Genomic DNA, 17,961 nt, shown 5'->3' with positions numbered 1-17,961 from the left:
ATCATGGACACACACACCACCATAGGAAACAAATCACCACTATCAGAGTCAACAACTCGTTCTCAGAATGGTATCAGCGTCATAAAATGCAAAAGACGAACAAAGAAGCTATGCTAGATCCGCGCTCATGAACCCATGCCCATCATATAGCCATGCCCATAATAGGAAAAGACACATGCCTCGTAACTAAACCCACATTCATATCTCATCCACCTCATTTCCCTCTGTTCATCATAACTACCTAGTGCGCACCTCGCTCAAGCCCAAGGCATCATCAATCACCCCTCAAGCAGCGACCGGCTCGACCGCCGGCATCACCGTCGCCGCCCCAGCAGCAAACACCTCCTCGGCAGTGTGCTTGACAATGCCGCCCGTCACAGGCAGGTTGGTGCATTTCTCGAGGTAGAGATCGACCTCGCGCGCCGCCTGGCGGCCTTCGTTGATGCCCCTGATAAACGTCACCGTCAGTATTCGTTATATCCAAGCTTCACATTAGAAGAAAGGGGGTAACTCACCAGACAATCAGCGACTGTCCCCTGCGGCAATCGCCCGCGGCAAAGATGCCCTCCACGTTGGTCGCATAGCCACCAGCGGGCGTCTTGACGTTCTTGCGGCCATCCTTCTCGATCTCGTCACCCAACACCCTGCCCTCGGGGCCCAGGAAGCCCATGGACAGCAGGACAAGGTCGGCGGGGAAGAACTGCTGGGAGCCATCGATCTTGTGCATCTCCCAGCCGCCGGCGGGGGTGCGGGTCCACTCGACCCGCACCGTGTTGATGCCCTTGACACGCCCGGAGCCGTCGTCGACAAAGTCCTGCGACATGATGCAGAACTCGCGCGGGTCCTTGCCCATGTGCTGGCGCACCTCGCTGTGGCCGTAGTCGACGCGGTACACGCGCGGCCACTGCGGCCAGGGGTTGTCGTTGGCCCGCTCCGCGGGTGGTTGCGGGAGCAGCTCGAAGTTGATGACCGACGCCGCGCCGTGTCGCACCGACGTGCCGATGCAGTCGTTGCCCGTGTCGCCGCCGCCGATCACCACCACGTGCTTGCCCCGCGCCGAGATGTACGCGCCATCGGCAAGCTCCGAGTCGAGGAGCGACTTGGTGTTCTGGTGCAGGAACTCCATGGCAAAATGGATGCCCTCGAGGTTGCGGCCCGGGATCGGAAGGTCGCGCGCCACTGTGGCACCCGTGGCGATGATGACTGCGTCGTTGTTTGCCTTCAGGTCCATCAGCTGGACGTCCTCGCCCACGGTAACGCCCGTCTTGAACTGGATGCCCTCGGCCGCCATGAAGTCGGTGCGCCTCTTGACAATGCGTTTGTCGAGCTTCATGTTGGGGATGCCGTACATGAGCAGGCCACCAGCACGGTCGGCGCGCTCGTAGACGGTGACCAGGTGGCCAGCCTTGTTGAGCTGGTCAGCGGCCGCGAGACCAGCCGGACCAGAACCGATGACGGCAACCGTCTTGCCGGTGCGGACCTTAGGCGGGTTGGGGACCATCCAGCCCTTCTCAAAGCCGCGGTCAATGATGGCGCACTCAATCGACTTGATGCCGACGGGGTCTTCGTTGATACCAAGCACGCAAGCGCCCTCGCAAGGCGCAGGGCAGACGCGGCCAGTGAACTCGGGGAAGTTGTTGGTCATCAACAGGCGGTCCAGGGCGTCGCGCCATTGGTTTTGGAATACCAATTCATTCCATTTGGGAATGATGTTGGAGATAGGGCACCCAGAATCCGACTGGCAGAAGGGGACACCGCAGTCCATGCAACGAGCAGACTGGTACTTGAGCTCGTCCTCGTCCAGCCGTTGCGATAGCTCGGCCCAATCCTTAGTCCGCGTCTTCGTGCTGCGGTACTTCTCGGACCTCCGCTGGTACTTCATGAAACCACGCGTCTTATCCAAGACAAGGGCCTTCTTCTTGTCAGCTGCGTCGTCTCTCACGCTCTCCTCAATGTCCTGGAGCTTAGCGGCCTTTTCCTTCTCCTCTTTCTTGTGACCAGAGATCACGGGGAGATTATACTCAGCACGCTTGGCCGCGGCCGCCTTGGCTGCCTCTTCCTCGAGGACGCGCTTGTAGTCGACCGGAAGAACCTTGACAATCCGGCGGAGAGCACGGTTGAAGTCGACCAGGATACGAGCCGCGCGTTCAGAGCCCGTGTAGTGGTGGTGGTCCTCGATCAGGTTACGGACGTAGGCAATCTCCTCAGGGTCCTCGATGCTGCCAGCTTCAACCATCTCCGTGTTGAGCTTGGAGCGGAAGTCATTGTTGATATCGAGAACGTAGGCGATACCGCCAGACATACCCGCCGCAAAGTTGCGACCAGTACTGCCCAGGATGACAACGCGGCCACCAGTCATGTACTCACAGCCGTGGTCACCAACGCCCTCGACGACGGCAATGGCACCCGAGTTGCGCACAGCGAAGCGCTCCGCAGCAACGCCGCGGAAGTAGCAGGTGCCTGAGGTGGCTCCGTACAAGCAGACGTTACCAATCAGGATGTTCTCCTCGGCCTTGAACACCGCCGACCGCGGGGGGTACACGATGAGACGGCCGCCAGACAGACCCTTGCCGACGTAATCGTTGGAATCACCCTCGAGTTCTAGCGTGACACCCGGGGCCAAGAAAGCACCAAACGACTGACCGGCAGAGCCCTTGATATTAACATGGACGGTATCCAACGGAAGCCCAGCCTCGCCGTACCGTTTGGAGATCTGGTACGATAGCGAAGTACCCATGGCGCGGTCGGTGTTGACAATGTCGCATTCGATACGCGACGGCAGACCCTTATCCAATGTCAACTCAGCCTCCGAGATCAGCTTGTTGTCCAAGCGGACATAGAGGCGGTGGTCCTGCTTGCGGACATTGAACGTCGCAACTCCCGGCCGTAGCTTATGGGCGGGCGTGAGGATAAGAGACAGGTCAATGTTGGCCGTCTTCTTGCTCCGGATGTCGTCGCGGATCTTGAGGACCTCGGCATGTCCAATCATCTCGTTGACCGTCCTGAAACCGAGCCTGGCCATGAGAGACCGAAGCTCGTTTGCGACGTAGAAGAAGAAGTTGATGACATGCTCGGGCGTGCCGGTAAACTTCTTGCGGAGCTCGGGATCCTGGGTTGCAATACCAACCGGACATGTGCTACATCATTGGAGTTAGCCTAGAAGATCGTGAGAGTGTCTGGGGAAGGATAACACATGCTTAAGATGACACTTCCTCATCATAATACAGCCCATGGCGATCAAAGGAGCTGTCGCGAAGCCCCATTCTTCGGCGCCGAGCAGACAGGCGATGGCTACGTCGCGCCCCGTCCGCAGTTGGCCGTCTGTCTGGACAACGACACGGCCACGCAAGTCATTGAGCACGAGCGTTTGGTGGGTCTCGGCAAGGCCCAATTCCCACGGAAGGCCGGCGTACTTGATGCCCGTCCAGCGGGAGGCGCCGGTACCGCCGTCGTGGCCCGAGATGAGGATGTGGTCCGCCTTTGCCTTGGCGACCCCCGAGGCGACGATGCCGACACCCGTCTCCGACACCAGCTTGACCGACACACGCGACCGAGGGCTCGAGCACTTGAGGTCGTAGATGAGCTGCTTCAAGTCCTCAATCGAGTAAATGTCGTGGTGCGGCGGTGGGGAGATCAGGCCAACGCCAGGGGTCGAGTGCCGCGTCCGCGCGATCGGCTTGGACACCTTGTGGCCAGGAAGCTCGCCACCCTCGCCCGGTTTGGCGCCCTGCGCCATCTTGATCTGGAGCTCGTCCGAGTCGGCCAGGTAGGCGGAGGTGACGCCGAAGCGCCCAGAAGCAACCTGCTTGATGGCCGAGCGCATAGTGTCGCCGTTGGCCATCCGCTCAGAACGTTCAGCATCCTCGCCACCTTCGCCGGTGTTGGACTTGCCCCCGAGTCGATTCATGGCGACGGCGAGAGTCGAGTGAGACTCCATCGAGATGGAACCATACGACATGGCGCCGGTGCAGAAGCGCCGCACAATCTCAGTCCACGGCTCGACCTGGTCGATCGGGATGGGGGTGCAATCGTCGAACTTGAAGTCCAGCATGCCACGAAGCGTGCAAGACTTGATTTGCTCGTACTCGGAGAGGGAATAGGCCTCGTACGACTTGTCGTTCTTATTGCGGACCGCATCCTGGATGTTGGCGATGGACTTGGGGTCGTTGACGTGCGCCTCTCCGCCATCACGCCAGTGGTACTCGCCGGATTCCGCGAGGCCGGGGACGGCAACAGTCTCGCGAGAAGGGAAACCGCGCTCGTGGAAGCGGAATGCATCCTCAGCGATAAGCTCGAAAGTGACGCCCTTGATTCGGGATGCGGTGCCGCGGAAGCAGCGGTCGACAACGCTGTCGTCGACGCCGAGGGCTTCGAAGATCTGCGCGCCCTTGTAGCTGGCAAGAGTAGAAATACCCATTTTGCTCATGACTTTGAGGATGCCGCCGTCACACGAGTGTATGTAGTTGCGAATGAGAGCGTCATCCGTGAGCTTCTTCTTAATAAGCTTCTCCCGGTTGAGCTTCAAGATGCACTCGATAGCCAAGTAGGGGTTGATGGCATCCACACCGTAGCCAAGCAAGACACACATGTGGTGCACTTCGCGGGCCTCGGCGGTCTCGACGACGATCGCAGCCATGGAGCGCCACTTGTTCGCGACAAGATGGTGGTGAACCATGCCGGAGGCAAGCAAAGCCGAGACGGCAACCCGGTCCTTGGAAATGTTCCGGTCGGAGAGGACAATGATGCGGTCCCGTGCCTCGATCGCGGCGGTGGCCTCGTTACAAATGTAATCGAGGTGGCTGATATAGCCTTGGACACCGTCGGCTTTCGGGAACGTGATGTCGATTGTCTTGACGGTCCAGCCAGGGTGGAAAGTCGACATGTTCTTCATGGCGTTGAACTCCTCGGTGGAAAGGATGGGGCTAGGCAAGAGCAGCCGACCGCACTGCGATGCATCCATTTCAAGGAGGTTTCCTTGGGGGCCAACATAGCAGTCCAAGGACATGACGATAGACTCACGAATGGGGTCGATGGGCGGGTTCGTGACCTGCGCGAACAGCTGCCTAAAGTACTCGTAGAGCAGCTTGGGAGCATCCGACAAGCACGCCAGGGGCGCGTCGTTGCCCATGGAGCCAAGCGCCTCCTTTTCGTCGGAAGCCATGGGCGCAAGCAGTAGGCTCACCTGCTCAAACGTATAGCCGAAAGCTTGGAGCAAAGGATCCTCCTGTAACTTCGTATCGCTCGGCTTCGCGGCCAGATCGATGGCCTTGTTCTCCGACACCTTGTTGAGAACAGCAGGCATCGTGATCAAACCCTCGTCGAGCCAAGCCCTGAAGTCATGGCGGCTCGAGACAGCGGCCTTCAGCTCAGTGTCATCGATGATGCGGCCAGCTTGCGTGTCAACCAAAAGCATGCGGCCGGGCTGCAAGCGGCCCTTCTGCACAATCCTCTCGGGGTCCACAGGGATGGTGCCAACCTCCGAGGCGCAGATGATGCGGTCGTCGTCCATGACATAGAAACGGCATGGTCGGAGACCATTACGGTCAAGGTTGGCGCCGCAGAAACGGCCATCGGCGAAGGTGAAGAGCGCAGGGCCATCCCAGGGTTCCATCTGGCAAGCAGCCCACTCGTAAAAAGCAGCCTTCTTGGGATCCATCAGCGCGTTCCCTTGCCATGCTTCGGGAACCATCAGCATGACGGCCTCAGGAAGAGAGAGCACGCCGTTGATGGTGAGCAGCTCCAGCACGTTGTCAAAAGCGGCCGAATCGGAACCTCCGTCCTCGACTACGGGGTAGAGCATCTCAAGCTCATCACCGAAGATGTCGGATCGCATCACGCCTTCACGGGCGCGCATCCAGTTCTTGTTGCCGCGGAGCGTGTTGATCTCGCCTAACGAAAGGGTTAGCATCTACTGGTTCTTGCCTAGCCAGATCTACTACTTACCGTTGTGAGCGGCCCATCGTAGGGGTTGGGCACGATCCCAAGAAGGGAACGTATTGGTGGAGAAGCGCGAGTGCACGAGGGCAAAATGAGCCTCATAATCGGCATTCACCAAATCATGGTAGTATTGGTAGACCTGAACCGGTGCCAACTGCCCCTTGTAGACAATGTTCTTGTTGGAAAGGGAGCAGATGTAGAACCAGTTCTGAAGCCCCACAGTGTGAGTGGCTCGCTTTCGGAGGACATAAAGCTGCCTCTCAAAGCGCCTCTCATCAAACTTCTCTGGGTCCGTTACCTCGGGAGCGTTGCCCGGGCCATATGCAGACTGCAGCACGACGAAAGGTTGAAGCACGGTGGGCTCCCGTGAAAGGGCAGCAGGACCAAGAAGAGAAGAATCCACGGGGGGCTCTCGCCACCCCAGGACCCTCAATCCCAAAGACTCGGCAATATCTTCCAACTGCCGCTTGCACTCTTGCACCGTCTCCTGGTCGGGCTTGAAGAACAAGTTTCCCACAGCATACTGGCCCAGAGGGGGGAGCTTAATTCCTTCTTCTCGCTCAAAGTTTTTGATGAAGAACTTGTGAGGAATAGAGGTCATGACACCCGCGCCGTCGCCATCCCGTGCGTCGGATCCCACCGCACCGCGATGGGTCATGTTGCAAAGGAGGTTCCGCGCTGTGAATTCTGGGTTAGCATTTTGCCGCATAGAAAAGGGAAAAAGGCCTACCATCGCTGACGATCTTGTGGCTCGGCTTGCCCTTGATATGGCTTCGAATTGTTAGTGCGATAACTCTTTCGGGCCGATACATCAGGTGCTTACCAGGCAAAACCGACACCGCAAGCATCTTTCTCAAGAGATGGGTCGTACAATCCCCTACAAGAGTGAGTGATTGCTCTATTAGGAACAAGTGTGCGGCGAAAGAGGTACGTACTGCTTCACCGGGAGAGCACCCGCCCAGGAGTCATTGTTCTCCGTCTGGTACTCATAAGGATGGTATTCCTCTTTTTCGGCGTCAATATGGAGTTGTCGGTCATCGAAATCCTCAGTGACCTTGATGGCACCCATGCTAGGCAAACTACTTAGTAATGCCCGCACGGGGAAATCGGAGAGGTATTCGGTTGGCCTTAGTTATTGTGACCAAAGTTGGATGTGAAAATGTGGGAATCGAGGTTATTGAGAACGGCGAGACGATCTAGAAATACGAGGGCGAAAGTTAGCTCTAATCTCTGAAAGCCATCTAGTCAAATCAGATATATGATTCGGGCCGGTGCTGGCCACGATGACGTGCAGATCCCGTGGCTTAAGGTTCGGGGAGAACCAAACATGGTCCCGCTTGGTTTCGGTTACGCAGATAGCAAGCAGCCCACATGGATGGGGAGACAAGATTGCGGCGGCTTGAAGATCAGGACGGAAAGTGCAGTCGTTGTAGGACATGGCGATGCCGAATCATCGTGCAGGGCCGATACGGGTGGATTCCACGGCCGGCAGTAACCCATCCAAGGCCCGTAGTTTGTAGACGCGACTTGTCTGCCGCTTAACCAAGAGGAGTTACTGTGGTAGGCCTGAAGCCTGCCAGCAGTTGATCCTCTCCGGTGCCCATTCGCAGACAGAAAAAGAAGGGCTTTCATCAGGTCCCTCTGACCGTTCCCCATTGGGCCTCTTGAGACCCCGTGGGTTGCAATTACCGCAATGTGAAGTGGAAATGCAAGGTCGTTCTCGTCTGTTGCTCTAGCTCGCGTGTAGTATCATCGCCAAGCCGTAGCATCGCTGCTGCAGACACACCCACCCAGCTCGACGGCTGCTAACAGATAGCCTTGCGTTGCGGATCACACCCCGACTGTGATGCAATGCGAGAGCCGCTGCAGCCAACCAATTCCGGGTGTGCCCACTCACATACCCCCAAATTCGACGCGGGATGACGACAAGCGTTGTTCGGTGCCTTATCGCGCCCACGGGACAAGGGAGTCCGCTGATAGGACGCAAAGCCCAGATCCGCGGTGCCATATGCAATGTATGCAATGAGGTTGTGGCAATGTGCCATCGTCGATATTGCACAATTGCTGGCTATCTGGCAAGATGCTGTGCGGCAAGTCGTCGACAGCGTCGAATGAGGGGTTCGGAGTGAAGCCAAGAACCGGGGAATCGGAGGGGCACTGAGCGAGTGAGAGTGGGGGCGGCCAACCCCCACCAAACGGCCGGCCGAGCACATGCCAATCCAGCATGTTTCTGGCCCGATCCGGAACACTAGGCAGAAAATACGCCTGCGGTTTCGGTGAATCGCTTGGTTGTGCGTCGGATGGTCGGATTCGGGTCGTGTGCTTGCTGTCATGGCCGGAGCACTTGTCGGGACAGGGAAGTACTGGCAATTTGTTTGTTTGTGCTGTGTCCTCCGCTCACTGATTTGGCCGTGGGACTTGAATTTGCGGGACGGCAGTAAAGTCGGCCACATCAGGGCTTGTTTGCTGAGTGGCTTGGATGACCACCACCCGGAGGGTTGATTTGTCGACGTGTTTCGTACTTCAAGCTATTTCCGAGAAGTCCACGAAGGTACTGGACCATTCGGGTCGCTCGAATCGCATCTTGTCCTCCCGCGGGAGCATGGCGCTCGTGGGTGGTAGAGGGGGGAACGTTTAACGACTTGGTACTTACCAATTGGCTTGATGGCAACTCTCGACCAGAGTCGCTTGTACGCTTTCTGCTATAGCAGACTCGGGTAAAGCGCGAGGTCGGTGCCGGATTGGTGAGATGAGACTTCACGAAAGAGAAAGAGAGGAGGGAGAGGGGAAATGACAACTAGGAGGAGTGGTGGCGACTCTGCTTTTATGTAGAGTTGGCAGCCACGGCAGCTGATCCTAGCCCAGGTGGTGTGATATACCTAGCGAATGTGAGATGAAAACGAATGCCTGGGCAGATTTCCTGTTGGATACGCTTGGCTCAGCGTTAATTGGGCTGGGTAACGAGAGCGGAGTAGGCATGGCCAAGGTGAAGCGTGAAATGCAGGGGAAGATGGAAGAACGGTGGCTCCCTACCAAAGCCGTGAATGGAAGCTCACATGCCCGGGTAGGGGACCTCGTGGGGTCCCGGTCCGCTCCGACGGTTGGATTGGGTTTTCATCCAGTGCTGCTGTTAATCAATGCAGCCACGCGGATTGTTTGCCCGTTTGTCTCATGTTCTGGTCACAACCTCGCTTTTCAAGATCACTGGATGGCATCTCATAGAGCCGTGTGAAAACAAACAATATTAATGCCATGATACATGCAGGAAAAGGAGAATTGGGTCCGTTAGATAATGGCGTTGCCAGCCATGGAAGCAACATTACCACCTGGAGTCCTCGAATGAGGAATTATTCTCTCGATTCGGCAAACGCATTATTCAATTATTGATACCGCAAGAAAACCCCTCAATTTCCCATTCCCTGGTAATTCTCTCAACGGAAGTTGGAGTTACACTTCGTTCAGGTTTGATGAGGAGTCTCGAGGGTGAACTTGAAGTGCCCAGCTTCCACAAACGTACCCCACACGAGGTTGCAACCTCAAATGTTTAAAAGAGGCTAGCGCGAGATCCAAGCATCGGCTGCATGCAACAGCAGCATCCAGATCCCTGTCAGTAAACCGGGGTCAAAAGTTGGATGTCGGCTTTCCACCGTCGTGTAATCCAATCAAATGCATCGTTTTGCTAAGGCTGCCAGCCGATGTCGCTGGACGTCGGCCCGGGATGGGGTTTCGAGAGCGGTGCCTGCGTCGCCCCCAGTTGAGAAACACCCGGTCTAGGTACCTCCCTACAACATAAATTCAAAGAATTTAGAGGAGAGCAGAGCCGTGACTAAATACCTACAAGTATACACACAAGCGCCGAAGGTGGGGTGGTGCACAGGAGTGGCGAGTTAGACTACGACATCGACTCGGGGAAAGCTGCTGTTTAGAATAACTTAGAGACCTGGCGGTTTTTCGTATTGCCGCTTCTCCCTGGGTGGACATACACATTGCGCTCCTTCACTTCGGGGGACAACTGCCTGGCTAACTCAGCGCATCCACATACGAATTGTAAGACGAAAGGGGACGCGGGGCGGGCGCCGGGCACTTCGACGTAACGACATCACCGAAAACGGCGGGCATCGGAGCATCCCGTGTGGTGTCCGCCACCTCATGCCTCACTATGGGGAGACAGGGTTGCTGGGCCAAACTTCTTACAATTTTACAACTGTGAGTTGAAGGTATTAGCAAGCCGTGAAGAATGGTGTTGTCAAAAGAATTTCTGAAACGAATGCACCAATTAGATGCCCTATTCCCAGCCTTGCTGCTTATCTTGCATCCACTTATCAATGCCCAGCCTATCCAAGCACGGGGTGGCGCTGCAGGGTGCAGTGGGGACAGAATCGTGAGCCTTCATGGCTGACCCAGCTCCAACCCGAAACTGGACTCCGTACAAGAAACAGCCTCACTGGAAATTGGTGGGGTACGCTACCCTGACAGCCGGACCAAACGAGCAGACAGGGGCCGAGCACATCTACATACATGCTTGGGGGCATGCTGTATAAACATAAGAAATTGGATCATGTCAAGAAGCGACCTATGGCTTCTATTTCACATCGATCTTGGATTGTAATTCGCGTTACGGATGTGGGAGTGAGAGGTAGGGCAAGTCGAACAAGGACCAGTCGGCGCTCCACTCCGCTTCTATTCGTGGGGGGCTCGTGGGTGTCTACACGAATACATACAACATAACCGTCCCCCGGCTTGGCTTTCGAATAAACATCAGATGTCTTCGGCACTTTTTGCTTCCACAGCGTGATTTCGTGTCTCTTGTCCCGAATGCGCACCGGCAGCTTCTCGTCACCGAGCTATCCTTACGGAGACCGGTGTTGGATCCACCATACCCGGCCGCATTGGGCTCAAAGGTTGATCATGTGCAGCAGAAAAGAACAACACCAAATTTGAAGATCTTCCAGCCAGTCAACAACAGGAGACAGACGTAATAAGAGGCCGCAGATTTGCTGAGAATTAGGTAAACCCTTGAAACCGGCCAGCGCAGTGGGCGCCTTGCTCAGGCTTGCGTCTTCGACGTTCCTCCGAGAAATTCCGAGGTTGGGTCCATTCGCATGGGTGGGCACGAAAACTGGCGGGCCATAACGCACCTCGCCCAGCGGGAGAACAAGTTGATGGATGCGGGCAGGGAAGGGTCCGAGACGACGTGTCAATGGAGACAGGGCAGTGCGCCACCACTGCAAGGGGTTGATTGCGGAATTACCTCACAATAACTCCCATCCTCAAATCAGCTCCGCGAGCCATGGGAAAGTGACTTTGTTGTCGTAGGCTGAGAGATTCAACCTGCCGCAACGGTCGGTCAAGCCCGGGGAAGCAAGACATGCGTACCGCCCCGGCAGCGGGAGCTACACTAGCAATCTATCACCTCGCTTAGGATACGAAAAAAACTACACAGTTGGGTATTTTATGTCTTCGAGAGAACAGAACGAGGAGAGCGAGGATCATTTGGTTCAGGTACCTACCTTGTCATCTTCAACACACCAGGCTCAACATCAAAGCCGGCCACATCTGACAACCCACAGTGGCGTACCAAAATCAAATATACGACATATGAGTGGCCAAGGCCGCTGTTTCGACAACTTGAACTGACAATGGGGAAGCACATGTGGGGCTGAGATTGAAGTGCGGACAATCCCTGCTTGCGCACGGACTGTATTGACAAGGCTGTTTTGTTTTGTGGGGAAAGCCCAGATGCCGAGACATGGGATAATGGGAGCTTCCACTCAAATGGATAGGTAACTTCCATGTCGGATTCTCTCAGGACACGCGAGATCACGGAACTTGCGCAGACACGTTAAGCTTACCAACCAACAAGAGCAACACCGCGATGGCTGCCAATCACCGATGTCGTTCATAGCCGATTTTACCGTTCGTAGCGATTCTGCGACTGCAACCCTGGAAACTGCGGAACACAACCCTCGTTGAATCACATCCCAAATAAAACACCACAACCATGTTCTCCATGCTCCCAGACCTCACCCCGCGGGACGTAAGTAAACAGGCACCACCCACCCCACGTCCGCCCCTCCAAAACCGCCACTAACCCCAACCCACCACCAGTCCCACTCCCTCTGGTACACCTCCCGCCGCAACCCCTCCTCCCTCTACCACCTCGACCCCTCCCACCACAACCCCATCGACGGCACCAACCCAACCACCAACACCGCACCCACCACCACCACCCCCAACCCCACCCAAAACACTCCCGCCCCACCCACAGCACCCGGCGGCGGCGTTGGCGCCCGCCAGGGCAACAACGGCCACTCGGCCAGCGCCGCTGCGCAACGCATCGAGCGCTCGGTGCTGGGCCGGCTGCAGGCGGAGGAGCAGCTGATGGAGCGGCGGCGGACGGCGGTGAGCAACCTGGGCAGCACGTGGCTGAAGCCGGTCGGGGTGTCCAAGACGCTGTTCCAGATGCGCGAGGAGCGCCGCGAGGCCGAGGAGCACGCCGAGGCCATGCGCCGCGAGATGCTGGCGCAGGAGCTGGCGGATGCGGAGGCCGAGGCGGCGGCGGCGGCGGGGGGGGGTGGTGGGGAGGGGGTTTTGGAGGGGGAGGGGGAGGTTATGGATGATGAGGATGGGGGGAGGGATTTGGATGCGGATATTCCGGATGAGGATGCGGGGATGGGGTTTGGGTATGATGCGAGTGATGATGATGAGGAGGAGGAAGACGAAGAGGAGGAGGATGATGATGAGGATAATGAGGAGGACGACGAAGAAGAGCCGGAGGAGCTGAGTGAGGGGGAGCTTGAACGTCGGCAGGAGATTGCCCGCATCCACGCGAGGGAGGTGCGCATGCGCCAGATCACGGAGCAGAGTGATGCCAACCTGAGACGGTCCGACGATATTTTCGATTTCGACGAGGAGCCCAGCGAGGAGGAGCGAAGTCAGATGCTGGATGAAGAGGACCTCGTCCGTGGTGGTCCCAACCAACAGCTAGGATCTCAGGGGCGGGTGTCGGGTGGAGCTGGCCACGACATGGACATGGACGCGGACTTGGACGGCGACATCCCCGAGGCAGAAGGTGGCTATGAGCATACCGACTCCGAGGCCTCACTCGGCAGCGAGGATGATGGTCACGACATCAGCTACGCTCGGAGTGCACGGGCGCACCGCGACAGGACTAGCCTCCGGCGCAGTGGTGTGCCGAGATCGAGTCTCGACATCAGTGGGCTTTTATCGAGAGACGGCAGCAGTATGATGGGAAGCAGTCCCCAAATGCGGCGGGGTAATTACTAGTGCTAGAATATGCGAGGATGGGGCGGATGTCGGTTAAAGGAAGCCATGATACCAGCATTGTTAGGCGTTGGGTGTGGTCATTTGTACTTTAGACACGTTCGAGGAAGACGAAAATTCATGTCCAGCATTACAACATATGTATCAAACCAACCTCCCCGCCTGTCATAGTCCGCATGCAAGTGTCGGTACAACAACATCGTGACAGCAGTCGTATTCCCAAACAAACCAAGCCAAGATAGGCATGCTTCCCAAACTCCAGGCACCGATGCACAGCCCGCCTCCCGGCGTAGAAAGCGACCGACTCTAACCAAGCCTCGCGGCACCCAACCTTTGCTTCTAGAACAGCCAGACGTAAACAAACAAGAAGATGACCGCCGCAAAGAACGCAAGCCACACCCTCCAGCCCACGCCCGTCCGCTCCGCCATGACCATCATCCTGTTCATGGTCCGGCCCAGCCGCAGCCGTGTCTGGTCGAAGCCGTCGTTCATCTTTTCCGCCAGGGCCGACGAGTCGCGGATCTCATCGCCGATCGCCACCGTCATCTGCGTTGGGCAACCAAGTTAGCTCGGCGTCATGCGTGCCCGGCAGGGCGCTGTACCCGCCCGTACAGAGAGGAAATAAACTTACATCCTTCAGCAACCGAACCTTCCCCAAAATCCCGTCCACCTGCTGATCGTTTTGGCTCTCGAGCTCGTTGAGCACCGCATCGCTGTACTGACCCCTGTGGTTCAAGTTAGCCTCGCGCCACCACCACCACCCATCTATCCCCCGCCACCAAAGTAGCACGCGCCCCAACCCCAAGGATAGAGAAAACCTACTTCCGATTCGGCGTCGCCGGCCGATACCCGCCGCCCCCCGCAACACCTAGATGGCTGCTCCCGCTAGCGCCAACGCTCCCACCGGACCCGGCGCCACCACCACCACCACCACCCGGCTGGTACCCGCCATACCCGTAGCCGCCGCCGTTGCCAAACTGTTGTGGTTGTTGCTGGCGTTGTTGCTGGCGGCTGGGGCTGGCGCTGACTGTCCGGCTGGCGGCGCCGCCGGTGTAGCCCTTGAAAAGGTCGCTGCGCGAGTCGCGCTGGTGTAGGGAGGAGGAGCCGAATCTGGGGGGTGGGGTGGGTGAGGTTAGTGATGCTGTGCTATGTTGCTATGTTGCGAGGTGGGTGATGGGGGGTTTAGATGGGTTTAGAGAGGGGGGGTGTTTGCGAACGGGCACGGGGCGGGAAGGGGCGGACGAGGTGGCGTGGCCATGATTTTGGAGCTGGATATTGGAATGGCGATGGTTGCAGAGTGGTGGGAATGCGTGGGTGCGATGGGTGTGTGCTGGCGCAACGAGGACTCGTTTTGGTGCAGTATCGTAGTGTCGTGCGCCAACACCCTGCGGCCCAATATGGATACCAAACGGCGAGATCGACGGATGACGAGCGAGGCCAAGCAAGACCCTGAACTGGAATCATGAAACTCACCTCGAAGCCATTTTGTACGAGTCGGAAAAGAGGAATGGTGTTATGTCAAGTGCGGCCTTCCCATGGCGCTTTGGCAAGTACACGATCCGGCGAACAAGAAATGAAGTCAGGAAGCTTTTGTGGTGTCAGGGTGATGTGGACTCGGTCACAAGCCCAGTTTAAGTGTTCTGCGCCTTTGTCCAACTGTCCAAGTGTCAAGAATTTGGTGCATCCAGATTGGCCAATTGCCGGGAAGCCTCCCAAGGTACACAGGGGCAACGCAACGCTGCGTTTGGTTTTCTGTGGAAAGGGACGAAAATCTGACTTCGAAACCTTGCTGCCAATCATTAAGTCGAGCCCCTGTTTGCATCTGTTTAATTTGAGGCTCGGTCGAGTAACCAGAACAACACAAGGAGCTGAACGCAGTGTGGGCCGCGCGACTGACGAGCGGCAGTTCAGACCAGGGTTGCATGTCTTGGAAATATCGCCCAGGGACCACGATGCGCGGCGCACCTTAAAAGTCGTGAACATCCTCAGGCGCAAGTGCTCTGCTTGCCGACGCAACTATCGTACCCACGAATATTCATGAAAGCAGCTAGTTCATTGCGAACGCCTGTTCGCACACAAGGAAAACAACCTTATGTTGACGTTAAGTGGGCTAATAGGCCGGCCATAACTAACGCCTCCTCTCGAACCAGCCGAATGGCAATCGAGTATCCAGCATGATAAAAGCCAGGCCATATCCATTCATAATCTCATACATTCGTCGTCATCTTTACTCGGTCTTAGGTTTCTCGACATCCTGAGCCGGGGTCTCAACGCCCTGAACCAGGCCCTTGACATTCTCAGCCACGGTCCCAACATTCTGAGCCAGGGCCTCGACAGTCTGAGACAGGACCTTGACATTCTGAGCCAAAGCCTCGACACGCTGAGCCGGAGAGTCCTAGTCCTCGTCCATCTTGCTGTCATCCATCTTGTTGTCATCCTCGACAAAGTCATCATCGTCGTCTTCATCGTCGTCATCAGCCGGGTTCTCCTGAGCGGCCTTAGCGAAGTCGATAACCTTGCCGCGCGTGCGGCGGCCGATGACGTTGTCGAGGTCGATCTCCTCCATGTTGTCGTCGTCGGCTATAGAGAGGTTAGTTGCGGCACGTAAAAATGATCGGTGAACGGTTGGGCATACCCGGCTCGGGCTCCTGTGTAAACATTGTTAGCGATTAACGAACTACACTGTGGCGACGGTTCTTGAAGCGCGGCTCACCTCCTCGGGGTCCTCCTCGTCATCATCATCGTCGTCATCCTCGGCCATGGAAGTATCCTCGACGGGCTCCTGGGCAGCCGGAGCGCGGCCCTTGCCCTTGAGATCGGTCGCACCGCCGTTCTCGGGGTTGGTGGCGCCCATGGGATCGGTGGAGTTCTGAGCGCTCATAGTTGCGGTTGATGCAAATTTTCAGATATTGTTCAGGTTGATCGCTACGATTGTGAAAAGGCGACCGAGAAAGTTGAGGCGGGGTCGGGTTTGGGTTGCGAGACGAGGAAAGGAAAGAAAAGGAAAGTCGATCGGAGGGAGGAAGGAGGGCGAGGGCCGTGTTAGACGAGCCTTCTGAAATTCTGACCCACAGTTGCCCTGCTGTTCAAGCTGGAGAATTGTGGGCCGAGACTTAGCGGCCCGTAACCAGTAGCAACCAGCTGTCAGGGGTCGTGAGCCTCTGAGACAAACTGCGAAAGCGCTTGAGCAAGCTGTTGAAGGGCAATCCAAAAATACCGGGGATGAAGGGCAGCGGCAGGAACGGATCGGCTGTTGCCTGAAAGGGGAGAATGGAAACTTGGGTGCTGCAGCCCAGCGGAAACAGGGAAAAGGAATGGAGTAGACAGAAAGACCCATCTAGCACATCGCATCATACACAACTTGCACGAACGGCATGAAAAGGAAATAGCAAGCCAGATACCATTAACAGCCCCAAATCTATTATTTCTGGTCTCCGCCTCCGGAAAGGGATAATACCACACCAATAGCCAGCACCCACCAATACCTATTCCCGCCAGGTTAGCACACTTCAAACAACAGCCGACAACGAACCAAAAAGGGCAAAAAAAAAGCACTCAGCAACTCACTTCTGCAAAAAGCTCTTCTCCCCCCCCTCCGGCACCTTCCTGCCCTCGGGGCTCAGCACCACCGGCTTGCCCAGCGCGGGCTGGGCGCCGGGCGCGGTGCGCAGCACGACGGCCTGCGGGCCAAAGTCGCGCGTGACGCCGGCGTCGATGGCCACGCCGCGGCAGACCACGCCCACGTAGGCGCCGTCGCCGTCGACCGTGACCGCGAAGTGCGGCGCGTAGCCCTTGGCGAAGTTGGCTGTTGATGCCACCGAGGTGGATGATATCCAGGTGTTGGTCGAGGGGGAGTAGATGCCGATGCGCACGAGGTTGTTGTTGATGTTGTTGTTGTTGTCTTCGTCGTCGTCGGGTAGCTCCGGCGCGGAGTAGGAGAGAACTTCGACTGCTCCGGGGGTATCGTTGTCTCCTTCTTGCGAATTGGGTGTTGATGATGATGATGGGGAGTCGATGTCGGGGATGGCGATCTCGGCGAGGAGAGCAGGTGGTGTGGACGGGTTGGCTAGGGGCTGGATGTAGATTGCTGCTGTGCGGGTTGATTCCTCGCTGGCCAGAGCGATCGTCGCGGCGCCAGCCAGAAAGGCGGATATGAGTGCCGGGAGCCTCATTGTTTCCTTCGGCGCGTGGGTGATCGTTTGGCGCGGGTTAGGAGGGTTGTGGACGGAGAGGAAGCTTGAAGCCACCAAGGTTCAAAGAAGCTGATGTGCCAAGCGTTTGACGGTCGCTGTTGCTGGTCTTGGCTTTTGACCCACCCTCCCACTCGGCGTATTTTGACAGGGGCTCGGACAATGGACTTGCCCCACCACCAAGACGGAGCTTTTGCACCGGTTTCCCTTGGTCTTCACGGAGGAGAGCTCGGTTCCAGAGTGCTACATCATCGGACTCGGAAGCCCTAACTCATATGAATGGTGTGCTCATTATTCATGCCGAGGTGCTTATTCACTTATGCGCCTCCCTTCGGGCGGTGATTTCACAACCCAACTTCAGCATTTCGAAATGTAGCAGTCCCTATTGTCTTGCCCGCCTTCCGACTATTGGGGAGCCGTGTGTGCGTAGGTAGTCAATGCTGGGGAAATACCAAATGTTACTCTCGTGGGGAAAGACCGACAGTTTTCGAAAAGCGGTAAACTAGGAGGAACATGGTTGACGATCTAAAGGCAAACCGCACAGTAAATG

General features: G+C 56.9%; 5 protein-coding genes across 5 annotated transcripts; 1 reads left to right on the top strand and 4 right to left on the bottom strand.

Moving 5' to 3' along the window:
* Positions 1 to 285: 285 nt before the first annotated feature.
* Positions 286 to 7,006, bottom strand: F5144DRAFT_595116 (uncharacterized protein; the record flags this gene model as incomplete). Its single annotated transcript, XM_066790660.1, has 7 exons — positions 286 to 448; positions 516 to 3,137; positions 3,198 to 5,889; positions 5,944 to 6,615; positions 6,668 to 6,708; positions 6,761 to 6,814; positions 6,873 to 7,006. 7 exons carry the CDS (start codon positions 7,004 to 7,006, stop codon positions 286 to 288), a joined length of 6,378 nt encoding a protein of 2,125 aa, XP_066639567.1.
* A 368-nt stretch (positions 7,007 to 7,374) lies between these two features.
* Positions 7,375 to 8,641, bottom strand: F5144DRAFT_341924 (uncharacterized protein). The gene is made up of 2 exons (XM_066784236.1): positions 8,591 to 8,641; positions 7,375 to 8,491 (listed from the first exon to the last, which is right to left on the bottom strand). Exon 2 carries the CDS (start codon positions 8,388 to 8,390, stop codon positions 7,743 to 7,745), a length of 648 nt encoding a protein of 215 aa, XP_066639566.1. The 5' UTR covers positions 8,391 to 8,491; positions 8,591 to 8,641; the 3' UTR covers positions 7,375 to 7,742.
* A 3,194-nt stretch (positions 8,642 to 11,835) lies between these two features.
* On the top strand, positions 11,836 to 13,224 carry F5144DRAFT_656516 (Apc15p protein-domain-containing protein; the record flags this gene model as incomplete). Its single annotated transcript, XM_066793162.1, has 3 exons — positions 11,836 to 11,974; positions 12,046 to 12,525; positions 12,646 to 13,224. The coding sequence occupies exons 1-3, from the start codon at positions 11,939 to 11,941 to the stop codon at positions 13,222 to 13,224; spliced, it is 1,095 nt and encodes a 364-aa protein (XP_066639565.1). The 5' UTR covers positions 11,836 to 11,938.
* A 168-nt stretch (positions 13,225 to 13,392) lies between these two features.
* On the bottom strand, positions 13,393 to 15,040 carry F5144DRAFT_341109 (uncharacterized protein). The gene is made up of 4 exons (XM_066784230.1): positions 14,695 to 15,040; positions 14,044 to 14,331; positions 13,853 to 13,946; positions 13,393 to 13,767 (listed from the first exon to the last, which is right to left on the bottom strand). Exons 1-4 carry the CDS (start codon positions 14,703 to 14,705, stop codon positions 13,561 to 13,563), a joined length of 600 nt encoding a protein of 199 aa, XP_066639564.1. The 5' UTR covers positions 14,706 to 15,040; the 3' UTR covers positions 13,393 to 13,560.
* A 576-nt stretch (positions 15,041 to 15,616) lies between these two features.
* On the bottom strand, positions 15,617 to 17,393 carry F5144DRAFT_550463 (uncharacterized protein; the record flags this gene model as incomplete). The annotated part of the gene is made up of 6 exons (XM_066787638.1): positions 15,617 to 15,801; positions 15,857 to 15,869; positions 15,935 to 16,090; positions 16,294 to 16,362; positions 16,679 to 16,706; positions 16,789 to 17,393. 6 exons carry the CDS (start codon positions 17,391 to 17,393, stop codon positions 15,617 to 15,619), a joined length of 1,056 nt encoding a protein of 351 aa, XP_066639563.1.
* Between the last annotated feature and the right edge of the window lie 568 nt (positions 17,394 to 17,961).

The sequence above is a fragment of the Chaetomium tenue genome, assembly GCF_020726465.1.
Source record: "Chaetomium tenue strain MPI-SDFR-AT-0079 chromosome Unknown F5144scaffold_6, whole genome shotgun sequence".
In the NCBI taxonomy this organism is placed as follows: Eukaryota; Fungi; Ascomycota; class Sordariomycetes; order Sordariales; family Chaetomiaceae; genus Chaetomium; species Chaetomium tenue.
Note: the sequence above shows the minus strand (reverse complement) of the source record. Positions and strands in the feature narration are given on the sequence as shown.

Bases quoted from the DNA above. Each gene is read 5' to 3' on its own strand.
- F5144DRAFT_341924 (XM_066784236.1), bottom strand. From the start codon at position 8,390: ATGTGGCCGACTTTACTGCCGTCCCGCAAATTCAAGTCCCACGGCCAA.
- F5144DRAFT_341109 (XM_066784230.1), bottom strand. The intron at 13,947-14,043 runs GTAGGTTTTCTC...CTTGAACCACAG, and splicing joins CCGGCGACGCCGAATCGGAA to GGGTCAGTACAGCGATGCGG. The intron at 13,768-13,852 runs GTAAGTTTATTT...TGCCCAACGCAG, and splicing joins AGGTTCGGTTGCTGAAGGAT to ATGACGGTGGCGATCGGCGA.